Genomic DNA, 20515 nt, shown 5'->3' with positions numbered 1-20515 from the left:
TGTTGTTTTTAGCAACAACAGCTTCTTTTAACTGTAAAACAAATAAAATTCATTTTGAGCTTTTCTGGAAAATGTTTGACTTCCACAGTCAGCATCACGAGGAAGAGCTCAAATTAAAATTTCTTAAACCCTTTTTACTCAATCCTGGTCTTCCCTCTTATTTGGTGTGATGCAATAGTCAAAAAGTTTCAGCAGAGGGAGCCAAAGCCTAACTTAATTTTTACTGGCATGAGAAAGTCTTTTTTCACTGACAGTATATTACTTCCTCGTTTACTCTTTTATTGCATTTTTAATTTATTGATTCTCTTCTTAAATAGATGGATAGATGCACTCTATTAATCCTGACATTAAGAAATTCATGTCACAGCAGCAATGAGCAACTCGCAATAAAAAAATAATCAAATCACAATGAAAACGAATCTGAACTAAAAGCTATAAACCATGTATAAAAATGTTTTTGTTAAGAAAGAAGCTGTGGTATTTCACCTAATAAAATAAGATGAAAGAAATTACTTATACATTTAGTTATTAAACTGTGCGCTGCAACAATGCCAGTGCAGAATTAGACATTATTCTGGGTAAAATGAAAAAAATAAAATCTGCTACCTGTTTAAACATGCAAACCATTTATCTGTCAGTGCTAATAGCATTTTGTTTTCCCTTCCTACTGAAGGAAACCCAGCATCTGACTCCGTGCCTGTCAGTGGTGACGGCGTCCCCAGCCTGAGTCAGTCCTCCCAACCCTGTGAAGACAACAGCAACAGCAGTGTAGGAGCCGCCGTTGCTGCCAGGGGCCCGGAGCCCCCAGACTTGGCTGATAGATCATCCCAGTCATCCCTGGCGAGCCTCGATGACGCAGGTCCGTCACTTATAAAGCCATACAAAGCATCATACTTAATAATAGGACTGCTACTGTTATTTTAGCGATCGATTATTCTGCCGATTAATCGGATACAAAATATCGGCACGTTCTGCTGATTGTTTTATTTAACCACTTCAACCTTTTTACGCAACATTACAAACACGTTAAAAGATGCAAATAAAAAATACATTCCTTTTTTTAAATAAGAAAATAAACATTTTACTGCTTAAAATGCAACAACACAGCTTTCCTTTAGTAAAACTGAAGAGTGTAAAGCTAAAACTTTGCCACTCGAGGAGTTTTGGGTGAAACATATTTACAGACAAAGGTGTTTTTATCTTAATTAAAATGTATATATATTTTGTACCATTTTTGCTTAAGTATTGCTATAAATAACTTTTTTTCTCAGGCCATATACTCCAGTTAACAATTAATTGACTTCTAAATTAGTTGATGATTATTTCAATTATCGATTGATCATGATTAATCCGATTAATCGTTTCATCCCTACATAGTAACTGTCAAAAAATTGCAATGAAAGCTTGTTACTGTCTGAATTTATGTATTCACAATACAAAACAGTATGTTTTACTACGTCGACCTTCTTATTTCTTTGATTAAAACTGCTCATTGCATTTCTAGGGGACAGCAAAGACTCGACCAACAGCGAGACGGCAGGCGGGAGCAGTAAGAGGTCTTCAGCGACGCGCATGGTGACGCGCCTGAGGAACCCAGAGAGCAAGCTGAGCCAGCTGAAGAGTCAACAGGTTGCAGCTGCTGTTCACGAGGCCAACAGGGGCTTTAAGGAGGGCAAAGAGGTCAGACTCATACATGGGGGCAATATCACTCGACATATTTTATGTAGAATGTCGTCAAAGTAGGATGTCACGCGAAAAAAATCTGTTTAGGTTAATGAAAGGTGAGAGTTACGGTTGTTGCGTTAGCGTTTTTAAGGTTGCGGTTGTTTCTGCAGGTGTTGGTGGTGAACGCCCAGGGCGACATCACCCGGGTCAGCACGCGGAGCAGCAAGGAGGTGGTGATGAAGGGAACCATCAGCCAGTTCTTCAAGCTGGGTCAGGAGGGGAAATACCGCGTCTATCATAACCAATACAGCGCCAACGCCTTGGCTCTCAACAAGCACCAGCACAGAGAGGCAAGTGGCGTTTTCGTCATTTCAGCAGTTGTTTGCCGATCAAAGGGAAAAAATTTCAAATTCTGATTTATGTCCGATTAATTAGTGCAGCTCTAATTTAACTTTTTTTTTTTTTATCTGGACAGGACCATGACAAGAGGCGACATCTCTCCCATAAGTTTTGTATGACGCCAGCAGGAGAGTTCAAGTGGAATGGGTCCATTCATGGTTCTAAGGTTCTGACCATCTCCACGTTAAGACTCACCATCATCCAGCTTGAGAACAACGTTCCATCTCCTTTCATGCATCCAAACTGGGCCTCACACAGGTAAAAACTGGAAAAAGATTACTTTTCTTTTTTTTAACGAAACCAGAGACTTTGTGAGCATCAATCTAGTTATTTAATTTACAAATAAGGTTAAAATAGAGGCACAATCAAAACCTGGGTGTTTATAGTCATATTTAATTATAATTTCTTTTAGAATTTAGGATCAAGTGATTGATCTTCTGTGTTTCTTTTCGTAGGACCAACTGGATCAAAGCAGTTCAGATGTGCAGTAAGGCCAGAGAGTTTGCTCTGGCCCTGGCCATTCTGGAATGTGCCATCAAACCCGTGGCGATGCTGCCTGTCTGGAAAGACTCACTGGGTCATACCAGGTAAAGAAATACTGCGCACAGAACCTGCCTGGAGTAGAGATAAAAGTACCAGAGTTTCAGGGAATTTTTCAGCAAAGGACTTTTTTTTTTTGAGTCTGAATACTCCACTTAACGAATAATCGATAACTAAATCATTTGACGATTGTTTCAATAATCAATTAATCGTAATTAATCGATTCAACCCTACACAGAATATTGCACCTTTTCACTTTTTATAATGCAATATAAGCTAAACAAGTTGATATCAGCTAATTAATCAGTAGGGCTAGCTGCTCTGACAGTTTTCTTTTTGTAAATGAGGAAGAAACATAGTGCCCTCTTTCATCCAGCTGACCTGCATTTTTTTCTGTCATCCTAATTAATAGAAAATGTTTCTGGTTTTTGAATAACTTTGAAGTTTTAGTATGATTCATCACCAGTAAGGAGCTCAAGCCTAACAGCGCTGTATGTGTCCAGGACGTGTGTAAATCTTTCATAAAACTACGTGAGGACATCCGCTGAATATGTAGAAAACAATATTTCATTTTTGCATCTTCTGAGTTTATGAAAAGCCTAATTTAGGAAGACATCCTCATAACAAGAATACACTTCCTCATTACTGAACTATTTCTTAAACTAGCTGACCAAACCTTCAAAAGCTCCAGAAGCCTAAGTAAGCATTCAGTACATGTACACAGGGTATGTTCACTGAGTTTAGCGGGCAAGGTCGACGGTAACCAGATCCGTTCGAAAGGCCCACCCTAGCTGTGAGGCATAATATTTTGATTGCACGTCCCCGACCAGCACCACCCAACTCTGCCTCTATGCCTCCTGCGACATAGGGCCCGTTCATAGAGGTGATTGTCCAGGCTCCCACTGGGTTAGGACCGGGATGTGTTTATACATCCCAACTCTGAATATCGAGAGAGTAGTGAGAGAAACTGCAATTCATAAAAGGGATTTTAAACAGAAGACCAGGTTCTCATTTTAAATGAAAGTCAAACTCATTAGTCTGAGTTAAACAGGGTTCCAACGCCGTCTAGAGTGACTTAGAGTTTTTGAATAAGTAAGGAAAATGATTTGTATTTCTTTTCCTGACTTTATTCCCTATTCCTTTGTCTACATTTCCTTTTTCTTTGTTCTAGTTTCCTTCCTTTTGTTTTATCTGTCCTTCCTTCTTTTATTCCTTGCATCCTTCATTGCTTCCTTTTTCTTCCTTGTTTTCCTTCTTGTCTTGTCATTCTTTACTTCCCTCGTTGTCCCCTACATCATTTCCTTCCTCCCTCTCTTTTCATTTTCCTTGTTCTTCCATTCTCTCCTTCATTATGTTACTTGACATTAATCTTCCTTCTTTTTCCTTCTGTCCTTGTTTACTATCCTACTTCCTTCATTGTGTCATTCCTCCTATGTCACTTCTGAGGATTTGATTCTGCTCAAACTCCATAGAGTAAATGTTATTGTCTCGTATGTTAGAATCAGCGTATGGGACCGGGACCTCTGGAACTTAAATCGTTCAAATTAAAGTGTGTGTTGCACCGCAATGACAAATCTCACAATTCAACTTTCACGTTCTTGTCTTTTAAGAAATATTCTGTCAGGTACAACCAGACATCTTCATGCTTTCAGTTCATCAGTAAAATGTGAAACACTTTCAGGTTGAACCGCATGACATCCATGGAGCGTGAAGAGAAAGAGAAGGTGAAGAAGAGAGAAAAGAAGCTGGAGGAAGAGGAGACAATGCAACAAGCAACCTGGGTCAAGTACACCTTTCCAATCAAGCACCAGGTAGTTAACGTTGCCTTAACTAAAGGTGTACTGATAGTTGTTTGAGTCCTTAATAATCAAATGCTTAAGATTCTGTGCTGTCAATTTACTCTTTTATTTGCGGAGAAGTCGGACCAAAACCCGTGCGATAAAATATTCCACCCATGTCGTCTCATCTGTTGTCTGAGTCAAAACATTTTTGAAGTCTTCATATGTTAAATGACTTTAGAATGAGTCAATCTGGTAGGAAATAATGTGGTTTATGTGACCATCAAGGGCTCTTTGATATAGAAGGTCAAACACTGCTGTGAGTCATTTCCCTGAGCAATTTGGACTAAATATACCACTAATCTCTGAACATTTAAGCTTTGTGTACGAAAACTTGTTTTTCTTGCTTCACAGAGAATTTTTCTTGCATTTCACTTGATCAGTTGAACTTCTTGTTCTTCCTTTTATTGATGTTTTTCCTTATTTTACATCCCATATGTAGGTGTGGAAGCAGAAGGGAGAGGAGTATCGTGTTACAGGCTACGGGGGTTGGAGTTTTATCAGTAAAACCTATGTACCTCAGTTTTCCCCAAAACTTCCTGGAAACACCAACGCCAACTACCGCAAAGAACTGGAAGGTATGAAAAAACCCTTTCACCCTAGAGTCTTTGGTTTATGCAAGAAATGGTCAACACTTATTTTAGTTGAATATGTTGCTCGGATGTAAACTCTTATTCTTCCTTGTCTATGTGCATCATTAACATAAGAGAGACATTAAAAGGTTCTCATCTATGTCATCTTTTAAAATTATTTCATGAGAACATTAGACTTCAAAGGATTCTTGCTTTTCTAGTTTGCAAAAGTATTCACACCTCTTAGACTTGTTCACTTTTTGTCATATTACGAACTTAATGTATTGTATTGGGTTTTTATGTGATGTTTTATGCTTGGAACATGGTTTTATAACCAATCCCTGCTTTAAAGTTTATTGTTTTCTAATTTTTTAGATTTTTTTTTTTTTTTTACTTCTGCATTACTTTATTGTGTGACACCAATGAAACACCTTAAAGTTTGTGGTTGTTGTATATGTGGAAAGGCACAAGGGCCATCGATGCTTCTGCAGGGCAAAGTCTGGTGGTACAACTCCTGCGACTTATTTTGAAGGTTTTTGTAAGTTGATTGACATATGGACTCTGCTGCTAAGCTATTAAAGTTCAACCTTTCGAATGATTCAGTTTTTTAAATAAGTTCTGGGATATAATCTTTCATTCTCTCATATTTTTCTATAGATGCTAAACTGGGCAAGAGATGTACCTTGTTGGACTTGAGCCGACGACCCAGTTTAGTTGTGTCTGGAGCTCAGGACGGTCCCACGTCAAGCAGTGAAACCAAGGAGCAAGACTCCACGGGTCTCTCCAGAAAAGCTGCTGAAGATGCGGAATCTACGGAGAGGATTGAGCAAGACAAGAACGAAGAACCGGAAGAAAAGAAGCCAGCAGGTTCACCTGTAAAGATGGAAGGGGATCCCACAGACTCCGTGTCAAAGGAACAAAGTATAGTATTGTTTTCCAAAGCTTTCGACTTTTTAAAACTACCGCAATGACAAGTACTAAAACAGCTACATGCTAGCAGCAGCAACGATAACATATGGAGTTTTTCATATTCATTATAATATACATATCTCCATCAGTTGGAACACTAGTTAATTAGAGAGATAGAAATCAAACAAAAAACTTTATATTACCCTGTTTTACAGAGATATTGTATATTGTTGTATATTCCCCACACATAGCCGGGTCTTTCTAAGAATCAAAAGTAATATCGTACACACTGAATGGGATTCAGAAAAGTTATCATCCACATGAGCGTTTTGGTGTGGATGAAAGGCCACAACACATATAAATGTATTTGTTTTAATAGATATCCAGCTAGGTCTAAAACTTAAACTTAAGTGTGAATGCATTTGTCTCTTGCAGAGTCCAGTATTCAGGAGCACAAAGCTGCCATAAAAGAGGAGCCTTCAGACCCTTCTCAGCGCCCCTTCAACTATGACGTCGTAGACGTCAGCAAGGGCTTCCTCACCCGCGTTGCTTACAAGAAGAAAGTGAAGACCTCCAAGCTGGACAGCCTGCTGGAGCGCAGAGTGAAGCAGCACACGATCGAAGAGAAGCAGAGGCAGCAGGTTTCTGCATCCAGACCGCTGGCGCTGGCACCGGCACCGGCGCCAGCTTCTCCCTGTTCAGTCCCCATCCCAAGCACTCCGATTCGGCCTCGCTCGCCGCTTAAGCCGCAGAATCTCGCACAGACACAACTTGTAAACAAGGAAGCTGTGAAAGTGGACGAGAAACTTTCTACAGCACAAACGTTGGGGGCAACAAAAGCCGGAGGACCAGAGGAAGGAGAGAGTGTGACTGAACTCTTTAATCCTTCTCCTTCCTCTGTGTCGAACTGCAGCCCCAAAAACACTTGCAATACAGGTGCAGGTGAAGGTTCACCACAAAGTCAAACTGCCTCCATGCTCCAGGATAACTTGGAGGAAAGGACTACAGGGCATAAAGAAAACACCTCTGAAGGTTCTGGACAAGAAGCTATTAAGCTGTCAGATGAGCAAGAGAAAAAAGGGAGTAGGTCTAAAAGTTCTTTAGGGCAACAAACAGCCTGTGTTGCATCAGATGTAACCAAGGCAGAACATTCTTTAAATGCAGAGTTCAACTCTGTGACAACACTTCCATGTGTTGTCGACCAAAATACCAGCGAAAATGGATCTCCTGTTAAAACCTCAGACTCTCTGGATTCTGCGCACTCAGAGGAAAATGGCTTTGGGCCAGAGGAGACCCAAGGAAACTCGCAGGGCTTTGGACACAACGGAACCATAGGGGAAGACACTTCCAAGCCAGTTTCGCCCGTGCCTCAAGTGAATGGGAATGGTGGTTTGGTTGGCGAAAACATACTGAGTATCTCTGTAACGAGCTTGAACAATGGTGTGCTCACCGACAGGCCCCAGCCCAACATGAACAGCATCGGGAAAGCCGAGGATCAAAGGCTGGTGGTCTTGTCGAAAGATGGCGCACAGCAGAAGCCTTTAGTGAACGGAGACTTGACCTCGGTAAACGCCACAGTCATTTTAAAAGGAAAAGAGACACATTCGGATTCTGAGGCAGAGGGAAAGATAACTACACTGGACCAGAATTACAGCCCTCCGCCGAAGATGGCAAAGCTTGAGAACAGCACAGACAAATATGGAGGCAACGCCAGGAGCAATCTGGAGAACGACAGCGCCTCGGCTTTTTATCCCGAGGAGACCAAACGCGCTCCTGCCATGAAGATCATCAGAATGGCTCCTTCTCCCATTCCTTCACCAGAGGAGTCCAGTCTGAGCGACGACTTCGCGGAGGAGAACAGCAACAGTGGGTCAGCGGATCCATTCAAGACCATCATCACTCAGGTAACCACAACCTCCACCACGACGGTAGTCTCCACGGAGACGAGGACGGCGAAAAGCCCTGGTGAATCCACGGCGTCGGTGGTGACGACGAAGAGCAGCGCAGTTTCGACCCTTTCCAGCATGACCAAAACGACAGTGACCAAAGTTTGCTGCTCTGGACTCGACAGTCTGTCTGAAGACAGCCAGAGCGAAACACTGGTGCAGGAGCAGAGAATGATGCACTCGTCCTGCACCCGGGAATCTGGTGCAGGTGGTAAAACTACAGTGTCTTCTGTCTCCACGAGCCACGAAGAGTGTTCGACGACGAAAGGACGCGTGCGCCTTCTCAAATTCTCGCGCACAAAGAAGACACGCTCCGACACAGCTCTTCCTTCTTACCGCAAGTTCATCACCAAGAGCAGCCGGAGGAGCATCTTTGTTCTGCCGCATGACGATTTGAAAGTGCTGGCGAGGCGAGGAGGATTCCGCGAGGTACCGGTGTTCAGTTACAACGCCAAGCCAGCCCAAGATATCTGGCCGTACCCTTCACCCAGACCTACGTTTGGCATCACTTGGAGGTAGACCTGCTACTCTTTGTTTATCAAGAATCACTTACTGTTCTCTGTTTAGCTTGTTTTTCTGGCATCCAAGTCCATTTCACACTCAAGGCATTTTTCAGTGAAGTTGAGGGACACATTGCACACACAATGCATTTTTGTGAAAATACATTTAAAACATACACTTAATTTGTATATTTTTTAATGCAAAACATTTTACTAATAATGATTGTTTTACTATTTTGTAAGATTAAATCATTCAGATAATCTTTCTAATTGCATATGGTACTTTATAGTAGTATTTATACCCCTTTAACTTTTCTACATGTGATGTTAAAAGCACAAACTTTAGTTTATTTCCTTAAGCTTTTTGACATTTTTATTTTCAGCCCCCTTTACTGTGACTCACCTTACATAAAATCCAGCCCAAATCCAAATGAAGAGTAATTGAACCCCATTCCGTGTAACCTGAACTGAACTAAGAATCTGTGACAAGATTTGGAAAAATGTGCGTGTACAGATGCTCTCCATTCAATCTCACTGAGCTTGAGCTACTTTGCAAACTAGAATGGGCATTGAATTAATTTTCCAAATCTGGTAGTCATATCTGTAATTGCAGTGACAGGTGATCCTGTAAAGTGTTGGTTTGGGTATATTGAATAATTTTGCACTCTGCAGTTGTCAAGTTTTTTTGTATAATTTTCCTCACATGTGCACTACTTTGTGTTGGTCAGTCAAAAAAACTATAAAATACTTTGAAGTTTATGGTTGCAACATGACAAAATTGGAAAAACTTAATCGTCAGAATCGTTTACTGCAGAACATTAAGAAAAAGGCTGTCATGTATAAATGGGAAACAGATGGATGTGGAACGACAGGACTAAAAACACAGGTTACCTTCACTTAGAGCACACTTTGTTTCAATACAACTCAGTCCAGGCCTGGTTGTCTCTGAAAATCTTCACAATGTTTTCTGTTTTGTATTTCAGCTCAAACTGATTAACACGCTAAACTGTTGTAATTAGATTGTCTGTACAGTTGTCCAACAATATGAGAGTGGTGTTGCAGTTTATATTACTTCTGTATCACAATTGTTTCGTAGACCCCAAGCAAGATGTAGCCATAAGAAAGGTTAAGCTGCCTTCACATCACAGGGTATGACGTAAAAACGACAGCTAGTTGGTTGCAGCATTTCAGAAAACATGTTTAACTAGTCTCAATTAATTAGTCTTAGTTTAATTAGTCTTTGACTATGTGATATTGTATTCATTTCTGAAAGCTCGGGTTGTCCTAAAAATGGCCGGCTTCACTGGTAATAAATGGTCGAGTTATACTGGATGCGCGCGAACCGAGCCAGCGGTGTAACGTTTATAGTTGACACGAACGTCGGTGTCGTATTCTTCGAAAATGAACAGTCTTTGCATTTAAGACTAAGACATTTAAGGGATTGTATCAATGCAAATGCAGGGGTACTTCTTCCAAATCGTCAAGTTAGAGTTAAAAGTGACGCGCGCGCGTTTCGCTTTTAAGAGTTTGCTTAGAGCGCGCGTGGTACGAGCAATTATAAACGTATGGCGTTTATAGTTGACGCGACGAACGGCGATGCAATATTCTCCTAAAACGAGCCCTCAAGGAGGGATCATATAAAAACCGAACCTGCTCTGCAAGAACACCTTCCAAGTCGTCCAAGTTGCGTGAAAGGTGGCACCCGCGATTCGCGTCCAGATACAAACATTTTGAGGTGCACGCCGCGACAGCGCGCGGAGGCAACGCGCGGTGTTGGCGCGTTGTGAACCGAGCGCATGGCTCCGCCCACACGGTCTGCCTCGCGAGCTGTCACAGCGGCGAGGCACAACGATGCGCGTGGCACCGTCCACGCTAACTGGACGATTTGAAAGGTGCTCTTGCAGAACAGGTACAGTTGTACTGGTATTTATATAAACCCTCTTTGAAGGCTCATTTTATGGGAATATGGCTCCAACTTAGGCACTAATGATAAACGCAATACCGCTGTCTTCGCTTGCGCAAGTTCAACGCGAACTTTCTAAAGCGGGAATATAACTATAAGAAGAGTAGTTAATTTAGCAATTATTAATCGTTAACTGGGATACACAAGCTAAAGAAACGACTATTTGAAAAGGCTAAAACTTTACTAAATATATATAAAGTTTGCATTTAAGATAACACCTTTGTCTGTAAATATTTTTTTTCTCAAAACTCCTCAAGTGTCAGTTTTAGCTCTTATCAGTTCAAATTCACTAAAGGGATGCCCCTAAGCTTCAATTAAATGCATGGACTACAAAACTTGGCCAGCTTTACAAAAATCCAGAAGTGCACAACCAGACATCGCAACAGGTGAGATCCCTAGTTTCCCCTTTGCACCCAGTTCAATTCTTCAACTATAAACCTAGCTTGAGGCTTAACCTGAGGATCCAAAGATGGTGTAGGTCAGAAAAAGGGCTCCTCTTATTGTAAAAATAACAAACTCATGCATTCATTTAAAGGGCTCCCTCTTAAAATGATTTGCTATACATACAGCAAATAAAGTGTTGTGTCAGAAAGGTGTATCCACTGTCAGTTTATCATTCCTCCCTCCCATCTGCTGTTTGTGGTTTTGGCCCGCAGAGCCTACTGCGGCTCCCAGTCTCGTGTCACACAGGCTCCTCTGGTTGTTTTGACCAAGCTTCAGAGTCTCAGAGCAGACATGAATCACCCGGTGGTCAGAGAGGTGTCACCACGTTCACTTTCTACACCGACCAAACCCTGCAGCCTGTGCATACTTTTCCACTGGCGGTCACACATGGGAATGTGCAGATCTACCAAACCCCATCCGCACTCAAAGCCCTGAGATAATCATGTTTTTGTAGATGTTCAAGATGTTTTTAATCACAGTGTCCAAGAGCCAAATTCATTGTCAGGACAGAATTCCCGGCCATAATGGCCCTATCAAGATTAATGCATTCTTCTGGACATTATCTGTGGATGAACGGCATCCTGTCGTAAATTTTCGGTGACTAAATGAACTGTGTGAAATAAGTGTTCTTTGATACGGTTTTTAGTGAGCAACCATCCTAAGCTTTCACTAGAACTTGAAAGTATTTATTAAAAATGAAAGCCACCGCTGTTGGTTTGGCAGAAATATAATCGGCAGCGATATTCCCAGAAGTCTGTTTTTTTTTTTTTTTATCTGCATCTTCCAGTTATGTACGTGATTGTACAGCAGTTTGTTTTCTGTAACTCCGAGGGAGTCATTATGACACTGGCAAATCATGGAAACTTTGACGTTGGTCAATTGGACAACTGGAAATGTTTTCTCGCATTTGTGGATGACTAACACTTCCTCTGGCCACTGGATCCAGGTACCGGCTGCAGACGGTGAAGTCCCTGGCTGGAGTGAGCCTCATGCTGAGGCTCCTATGGGCCTGTTTGAGGTGGGACGACATGGCCGTGAAACCGTCTACCGCCGTAGGCACGACGCGTACAGGTAGACCCTCGAATGTGTCCTCAGTTTTTGGGAAAAAATGTAAAAAAGGAAACAAACTTATAGAGAATTGTAAATTGTTGGTAATTACCTCTCATATATGTAGTAAGTACTTGATTTCTCCAACTTATTCCTACTTTCACCTAAAAACCAGCCAAGACATTTAGTTGGTTGTTACTGTTTCTATGTTAGAGAGCATTTCCTCCAATTTTTTTTGTTTTTTTTGGGGGGCGGGGGTCTCGTCCTCATCACCATACCAACCAAAGCCCTATCCCCACTCATTGCAACAGAGACCTCGGATACCGAAATCACCACCACGGAGATCATAAAGCGGCGTGACGTGGGACCCTACGGCATCCGCTCAGAGTATTGCATCCGCAAAATCATCTGCCCTCTCGGAGTTCCCGAGACGCCGAAAGGTAAATCGCGTTTTCCATTTTTGCCATTTATACGATTCCTACACAATCGTCTTGCAAGATCATGAGTTGATGAGATTGGTATTTTGATAAACAAGTTTGGGGGTTTTTTTCCCCCAGAGAGCAGGGCAAATATTGTGCAGATATAAGTGATTTGTGGCTAAAACCAGTGAGTTTCTTTTTTTTTCTCTCTGGTTGTGAATTAAAATCTGCACTCTGATCATTCAGTGACAGACCCGCCAATCGCTGACTTCACTGTCAAGTCATCTGACAAAGATGAAATTAATTAATTTCCATGATAAAATTTTCTGGAATAACTGGAAATCAACTACTGTGACAAAATTATAAAATGTTGTCTTCTTTTGCCATGCTTCAGGCTCTCTTGCTTCAATTGAACTCCTCTCCCATTTCCTAATAATAAGCAAATTACTGACATGCATTGTGCATTTAGATAATAACCGAATACCTACTAATACACTCATAATTAGTTTTAAGTTTATTATGGGATACCTTTTACAGTTACTTTAACATTTTGGAGTCTTTTATTCTTTATATACACTGATACGTCAGGGTTTCCCCCCAGTGTATTACAAACCTAGCGGGCCACCAGGCTTTACTTGTACCCCCACCAGGCTAAGCTTTGGTTGTTTTATTTATTTTAGGGGTTTTTAAGACTTTATAGTTGATGCTTGGATATTGTAGATGATGTCTTCCAATAGCACATAATTACCTAGTGATATTTTAAAATTTCCTCTCTACTTTAAACATTTTTTAACACAGGAAGTTGCTGGATGACTGCCCCAGCTTCCCTACCACCAGACTTAGCTAGTTTTGTGATACGTCATACTAACTGTTAGCATTTTTTTCCCTCCCAACCTGTCCGCCGTTCCAGAAACACACACTCCTCAGAGGAAAGGTCTGCGTTCCAGCGCTTTGCGTCCCAAGAAGCCCGAGCCCACGAAGCAGACCGGCCCAGTGGTGATCGAGACATGGGTGCCTGAGGAGGAGCTGGACCTCTGGGAGATAAGGGCCTTTTCAGAAAGGTCAGGGGGACAGGAAGGGGCAATTATCCTTTCAACAAAACAAAAACCAGTGCTGTGTGAGCAGAGAAGTCCCCAGGTTGTGTTGCTAGGCTTGTAAATGAGGTTTAAAGGGTTTAATCGAAACTGTTTCTTTTCCTTTTGGAGATGCAGCTGTTAATAAAATGACTTTTTTTAGCTATTCCAGGAAAATGAGTCGTTTTGATTCCAAACGGAGGAGCAACCCCCTGTTTTTGCTGTGATTTGAATCAAAAAATTGAATCACTCACTGCGCTTAGCCAGTCATTGTAGGCCCTCATGTTTTTATTTATAAGGCCAATGATTAAATATTAGAAAAAATCTCTCATTCACCTCTTTACATGTCTTCTGTTTGTTTTTGGTGTTGCTTTGTTGTAACAACTATTTTAGTGATTGATTACTTGATTAATCGAATTTAGAAAGAAATATGCGCATTCTGCACATTTTTCCTTCAACCACTTAAGCGTTTATATACAATAAAGGAAAAAAATTAAAACATGCAAATAAATACATTTTTTAAATAAGAAAATAAACATTTTATTTCCTAAAATGCTGTAACAAAACATTCTTATACTAAATTTGAAAGATTTGATTTAGTCTTAAATGCAAAATTTGTACATATATTTTGTACAGTTTTGGTTTAAATACGATCCTGAATGTGTTTTATTTTTCACCAAATAGTCTTTTTAGAGTCCGAATAATCCAGTTAACAATTAATAGACTACTAAATTGGTTCACGATTATTTATATAATCGATTAATTGCTTCAGCTCTACTGTTTAATAACAGAATCAGGAGCTCATGATGCCCCTTATATGAGAAGATTGAGTGTAAATGTACCTTTTCAGGTGTTTTGAATCTGAAATAATTTCTGTGAAGTGCTTATTGTTTGTGAACACGTTTATTTTACAGGGTGGAGAAAGAAAAGGCCCAGGCAGCAGAGCAAGCCAAGGTAAGTTCAATTTTCCCAGCTGGCATGTTGGTTGATTTTTATCAAAGCTAATTAAAGAAACCCATGAACTGAAGCACGGCTCACGTGGGTGGCATTAAAGGCTAAATATGTTTTTGGATGGGATCCAAACATAATTCTCAGATTAAAATCTCTGATTTGCATGCTAGATATTCTTTTCTATACATTCTTGTGTTTCTCCTGCTGAGCGTTTGGTCACCCCATCGCAGAAACGTCTCGAGCAGAAGTCCGGCTCCGTCACAGCCACCCCGGCCGGGACTCCCGCTACGCCTGCCGCCACGCCCAAAGTCATCGTCGGCTCCATTTCCGGCCAGGGCACCCCCACTGCCAAGGTGGTGTTGTCCACCAAGATGGGCAGTCCTGTCACATTCCAGCAGAACAAAAACTTCCAGCAGTCTTTCGCCACCTGGGTCAAGCAGGGTCAAAGCACGCAAGGTAACTCAGAGGAAAAAAAATTCTCTGTTAATAAATGTCTTGGATCGATTTTAACACTTTGCGTGTTTTTAAATTTTAAGGATCAGGTGGCGAGACTCCGGTAGCCACTTCCAGTGGGCACACTTTACACATCACAGGGACCTCGGCCAGCGGAAAAGTCGTGACGGCGAAGCTGCCGCTCCCCGCAAACAGCAAGATCGTCACAGTCAACGTGCCAACGACGCAGGGAGGTACGGCTTCGTTCCGGACGCAGGCGTGTTTGTTTTTCTTTGCTTTACTACGGGCCCACACCTGAGATGTTTAGGACGCGTCGCAGACGGCTCGTTAAAGTCACCTTATTACCTGCCAGCTCCTGTAAACAGCTCAGTGTGCCAGAAAAGGTCACAGATCTTTAAAAATGCAGAGCAGGTCTTCATTCTTTTTAAATGATTTTTTAACCCCACATGACTGGTATATTTTAAGACTCAAATTAAAACATATGGGACTGCTAGGGAGACATGTTCAGTATTAGTCACACAGTTTTCAAAGTCTGTCGTTAAAGTAGCAGCACTTTATATGCAGTGTCTTAATTTAAAATGTTTTCTTGTTACAGCCACAATGAATTAGATTAGTGCACGATAAAGCTGCAACTCACGATTGTTTTTGTAATCAATTATTCTGACTGCAGAATAATTGATTAATCAATTAGTTGATTAATTGATTAATCGACTAATTGATTGATTAGTTGATTGATAACATTTAAAATTTGGCACGTTCTACAGATTTTCCATTTATGCACTTAAGCATTTTTATACAATACTAGAAATGCATTAAAAGATAGAAATAAATAATAAGGTGAATTCAGTGTCTTTTTTAAAGTAAGAAAGTAAACATTTTATTGCTGAAAGTGGCATAATAATAGCATTCCTTTTGTGAATTTGGACTGAGTGAAGCTAAAAATATACTACATGAGGAGTTTTTGTAAAACAAATTGTTGTAACAACTATATGAACCAATAACAAAACTACAAATTTACAAATTGTTGCAAAAAATTTTTTTAACCCTCTTTCTGGCAAGGCACTGATATATCAGCCCTGTTTTTTGTGTGTGTGTCTCTGCTCTGTCTGATGGACAGACCTGCCCACCAAATCACATCTGCACGTGTTCTGTAAACACTAGTCACCACTCAGTTGCCAACTCACCGACTTTGTCTCTTTTTTTTAGCAACATCAATATCGGCCAAAAAATTTGAATCGGCAGGTCCGGCTTTTTAAAGATCAGCTGGAAAACTGCAATTAGTGCACCGTGAATCATTTTGCAATGACTCAGTCAAGACTGTACATTAATTTACTTTCACTTTGCAGTTCTGCGCTGTAATGTATTTGTTTGTTACATGAAATTCATATCCAACACATTTAAGCTTGTAGTTTTATTAAAACAAAATGTGCCTAAATACTTTTACAAGAAATCATAAAATGCTGGATCAAATTATGGAACGATAAAAGCATACGTTTGATTATTTGAATTGACTTCAAATCTGCTTTATTAAAACACAACTAACATTTGAAGGGAATTCTGTTAGAGAGTAATGCAGCGCGCGCAATATTTCTTACTTTTGAAGTCGCTGTGAAAGGGAACGTCGGCTCAGGTGGAGTGTGTCCGTTTAATAGACGTTTGTGTTTATCCAGCGTGACTGCTTGGTGCCCTGTTTGTTTTGGAACGGCTTAAGGAAGTAAGGCAGGGAAACAAGTTTACCCTGAGGTCTGCTTCCCAGACAGGTAGCCCTCTATAGTACGTCTGTACTTCTCCCCTCCCCCTTCACACACACACGCACACACACTCGTCTTTCGTATTTTTAAATAAGAGTTTACCTCTCCACTCGCTGCAACCCAGACTTCTCGAGCTTTCTTTCTTTCCCCCCCAAACAGAAGCGTGTTTTGATGTGCGACCGGCGCGGCATTACGAGGAAGGCCTTAAACATCTTTATTTGAAGAGGGAAGCCCTTGATGTATGGGCTTACCTCTCAGGTTAGAGTTGCAGAACCACAGAAAAGAAGGCAGCAGAGAAGTCACACTGGTGGTTTCCAGTTCCTCCAGCAGTTTCACATGAGCTCATGAAGGCCGAGGGCAAATATGAAACGCGCTCTTTGTCAGATTAAGCTAAGAAGTGGGTTTCTGTCGCTCCATGCATAATTTATAAAGGAGCTCAGGTATGTTGGGGGAAACCCAACTAAGCTTTCAGAGAGCCTTTGATTTTATTTTATTTTTCTTTAACCTACTCGACTAATATTTATAGAGATTGTGATCAAACGTTGGATCTTAAGCAAAGCAAGACACCCACAAGTAACGGATTGAGTTGTGCAACAGCAGGGCGACTGTGCAACTGCTTACTTGTGGCGTTGGTGATTAAATCATGGGCTTCTGAATGTTTTGAAGCTGCTACCTGCCTAGAGTGTGTGCATATAATTGATGATTCCTACAAAACTGAACTTCTTTTTGACTAATTATCGTAGCGCATCTTTGAAAGTCTTCATTATTCACACTTTCTTTACTGTCTCACACCAGTTTAAAGCGACGTTTTTGAGGCGTTAGGAGCTTTTGTAATCCGTGTCGGCTTTCTGCGCAGGTGTGGTTCAGCAGAAAGTGTTGGGAATCATCCCGTCCAGCACAGCAGGCGGCGCCCAAACCTTCACCCCATTCCAGCCCCGCACGACCACCTTCAACATCAAGCCCGGTGCCCCTGGCTCCCACCAGCAGGTACAACTCTGGCTCCTATCGCTCCCAAATGCAACTCGGATTGTCTTTTCTTGTTGCGTTTGTTTTTGTTTGTATTTTTATCCGGACAACGTTTTAAATTTAAACGTTTAGCAGACGTTCACGTTGCTGGTTTTCGTCCCCACTGTCCATTAATACACAAAAAAATGTTTTGAATTTGCTGTTTTTAATTTATAGCAAATTATTGATATGTCTGACAGGAAAGATTCTGCCAGCAGATTTGACCACAGAATTACATACATAGGAAAATATGCCTTTTTTTGTTTATTTGTTTAAATCCTTTTTCACAAACATTAAAATCCCACTGAAGACAATTTATCAGTCCTGTTTCTATAACTGTTTACGGTTTTTCTTAGTTTTAAACCTAAAAACCAGAAATGAAATGGTAAGATTTTTTTTAAAGTATCTACAAATTTCCTATTGTAGATATTTATTAAACATTTTTACGCTGTCTTTTCACCAAAGCAGCTTATGTAACATTGAGTTTTATTTAGCTGTACTGATTCTGTATTTAAGGCCTAGCCTGGGTTTTTATATTTTAAGTTCACTTAAAGCTCTGTCAGTTTTTGTCTGGAACAATGTGGAGTTCTCACATGAAAATTTGTTGGAACCCCGTTTAGAAAAGTGGGTGTTGTATTAAAAATATTTAATGGAATAAACACCCCTCAGGTACTAGGTGGAGGTGGTCAGATTCGTCCAGGAATGACGATGATCCGAACCCCAATCCAGCAGTCCGGAGCTGTCGGGAAGACGATTCTCCGCACGCCCCTTGTGCTCCAGCAGGGTAACATCAATCTGAACCCTCAGTTTGAATAATTGTGCAGATTTTTGTGTTATTAAGCGAAACCACAGATGGAGCAGCGACCCGCTCTGTGTACATCACGGCTGCCTCCCGGTTTCTAATTGCGTCTCGTTGTTTTTCCTCCAGGTCAGGGCGGACAGCAGGTAGTGACGCAGATCATTCGTGGCCAGCCCGTTTCCACAGCAATATCGGCTGCCGGCGCCGTCACCGCGGTAACGGGTCAGGGAGTGACCGGCCCCAGCGCCGCGGGACAGGCAGCTGGCCAAACACCACCTGGCACCCCGCGGGCGCCAGGCCAGGGCCAGGTTAAACTCACCATGGCCCAGCTCACGCAGCTCACACAGGTTGGCATCCTGTGTCGCCTGCTGGTCTCAAATTAACATTAGAAGTGTATGTGTGTGCGTGCGTGTGTGCGCGCATCTGTTAGTCAGCTAGAAATGACAGTTAAATGATGTCAACAGAGGGAAAACATACAGTATTGGGCAACAGTCTTTCTATTTCTACTGTATTGCTATTTTTCTCCCAAGGAAGGTGACTTCTTTTTATCTTTTACACATCTTAATCAGTAATTCATTCACTTTTTTCTTTTTATCAGTTTGTCTTTTTTTATATTTAAGCCATTGTCTGAAAATGCCAGCCAAAATAGCAAAAATCATACCTAATTTGGACTTTTTTTGCACGTATTTTTAACTGCATATCGCAAAGACACAAATTGATTTCATTTCTTCAGCTTATTCTGTAGAAACACCAAAGTTTGTACAATTTAAAACATTAAATATTACTTTAGCACCAGGAAGATGGTTGCCTTCAGGCTAGTAGCTAAGAAATGACACAATGTTTCTAAGTGTCCCAATACATCTTTTTCGCTTGCAATACGATACCGGAAACGAAAATGTTTGAATATTGGACGATACAAATAATGAACTGATATGACATTATCACAAACATACACACTTTTCTTAATTACTTTATAGAGTGGAATGTTAGAATAGGCTTGACCAAGTGATATTACTTTAATCGTTCAGTCAACAATAGACACTTTTACATTTACCAATGTCTCTGTGTGCGGGATAGAAATGCTGGAGTGGACTAGATGCTGGAGCGGACTGCTTCTGTTGAAGTTCTTATACTTCAGATTTTAGATGCAGGCTGACATAATCTGATAATATTTTTTATTTATTTAATTTTTTTTTTTACCAATTTCTGACATCAATATCGGATCGGGAAAACCTTACAGTAAATCTGTATCATTTGCCAGTAGCTGAAATCAGTAGTTGGACAAATTTCACTTAGCAATGCAAACTGATGTCTCTGCATTTTATTCATTCATACACTTAAAGGCAACTTGCTACCAAACACAGGTTGTTTGACTTTGTCATTCAGAAACGATAACATTGAAGTCGCCAGAAGTTCATATAAACTGTGCTATTGCACGACACTACACTGTAAACATCGATTTCATTTTATTTTATTTTTTTGTCAGTTAAGTACAATATTGATGAGTTAGACAGATAAAATGGAACCAATCTTAATCGAAGCTCTTAATCTTGACTGAACAGTTTTGTAATGCACAATTGTTTGATCTTCGCTAACCGCAGAAGCAACAAGCTGGATCCGGTTTGGAGCGACCAGCTGGCGTTGGTGGTTCACAGGCCCTGACTGTGATGGTTCAGGGCCAGGGTCAGACCACCGGCCAGCTGCAAGTCATTCCTCAGGGGGTCACCGTCATTCCAGGACCCGGCCAGCAACTCATGCAAGCAGCCCTGCCGAACGGCCAGGTGCAGCGCTTCCTCTTCACCCCGCTGCCCTCCGCCGCCACGCCCACGTCAAGCACAGGTTTGACAGCGGCACAACTCAAAAAGCGTAAGATGACTCGGTTTATCCCGGCGTCTTGTATTCTCGCGCTCTGTTTCTTTGCCTTCCAGCCACTTCGTCTCCCAGCCAGCCCAACTCCACGGCGAGCAAAAACGCAACCCAAGCCGCGCAGCAGGCCGCCGCTCCAATCCAAGTCGGGGCGACCCCTCTCTCCACCACCGCTGGCGGCAGCACTTCGTCCACAACCCATCAGGGCCAGTTACCCCCGCAGACCCAGGCCCACATGCCTGTCCAGTCCCCAACTTCACTGCAGGTCAAAGGTCAGGGGGGAACCGCACAGCTCCAGCTGCAGCAGACGCCCCAACTCATCAGTGTGTCCGGACTCCCACAGCAGGTACAGGCGTGTTTTTTTGGGGGGTGGGG

At 41.5% G+C, this 20515-nt stretch overlaps 1 protein-coding gene across 3 annotated transcripts in view; it reads left to right on the top strand.

Annotated features, from left to right (window-relative positions):
* LOC103471527 (nucleosome-remodeling factor subunit BPTF) overlaps window positions 1-20515 on the top strand; it is a 45850-nt gene that overhangs the window by 7749 nt on the left and 17586 nt on the right. For 2 of the 3 annotated variants that reach the window (XM_008420615.2, XM_017305173.1), the window contains exons 7-26: window positions 674-859; window positions 1505-1680; window positions 1836-2015; window positions 2141-2322; window positions 2520-2651; window positions 4286-4415; window positions 4885-5020; window positions 5672-5935; window positions 6359-8384; window positions 11723-11847; window positions 12111-12263; window positions 13153-13303; window positions 14230-14269; window positions 14497-14722; window positions 14803-14952; window positions 17327-17457; window positions 18145-18259; window positions 18404-18621; window positions 19876-20113; window positions 20203-20486. In XM_008420615.2, the coding sequence (XP_008418837.1) occupies window positions 674-859; window positions 1505-1680; window positions 1836-2015; window positions 2141-2322; window positions 2520-2651; window positions 4286-4415; window positions 4885-5020; window positions 5672-5935; window positions 6359-8384; window positions 11723-11847; window positions 12111-12263; window positions 13153-13303; window positions 14230-14269; window positions 14497-14722; window positions 14803-14952; window positions 17327-17457; window positions 18145-18259; window positions 18404-18621; window positions 19876-20113; window positions 20203-20486 (5243 nt within the window). The remainder of the gene's footprint in view (window positions 1-673; window positions 860-1504; window positions 1681-1835; window positions 2016-2140; window positions 2323-2519; window positions 2652-4285; window positions 4416-4884; window positions 5021-5671; window positions 5936-6358; window positions 8385-11722; window positions 11848-12110; window positions 12264-13152; window positions 13304-14229; window positions 14270-14496; window positions 14723-14802; window positions 14953-17326; window positions 17458-18144; window positions 18260-18403; window positions 18622-19875; window positions 20114-20202; window positions 20487-20515) is intronic. The other variant, XM_008420693.2, reaches the window with a different exon arrangement.

The sequence above is a fragment of the Poecilia reticulata genome, linkage group LG1 (genome assembly GCF_000633615.1).
Source record: "Poecilia reticulata strain Guanapo linkage group LG1, Guppy_female_1.0+MT, whole genome shotgun sequence".
NCBI classification, from domain to species: Eukaryota; Metazoa; Chordata; class Actinopteri; order Cyprinodontiformes; family Poeciliidae; genus Poecilia; species Poecilia reticulata.
Note: the sequence above shows the minus strand (reverse complement) of the source record. Positions and strands in the feature narration are given on the sequence as shown.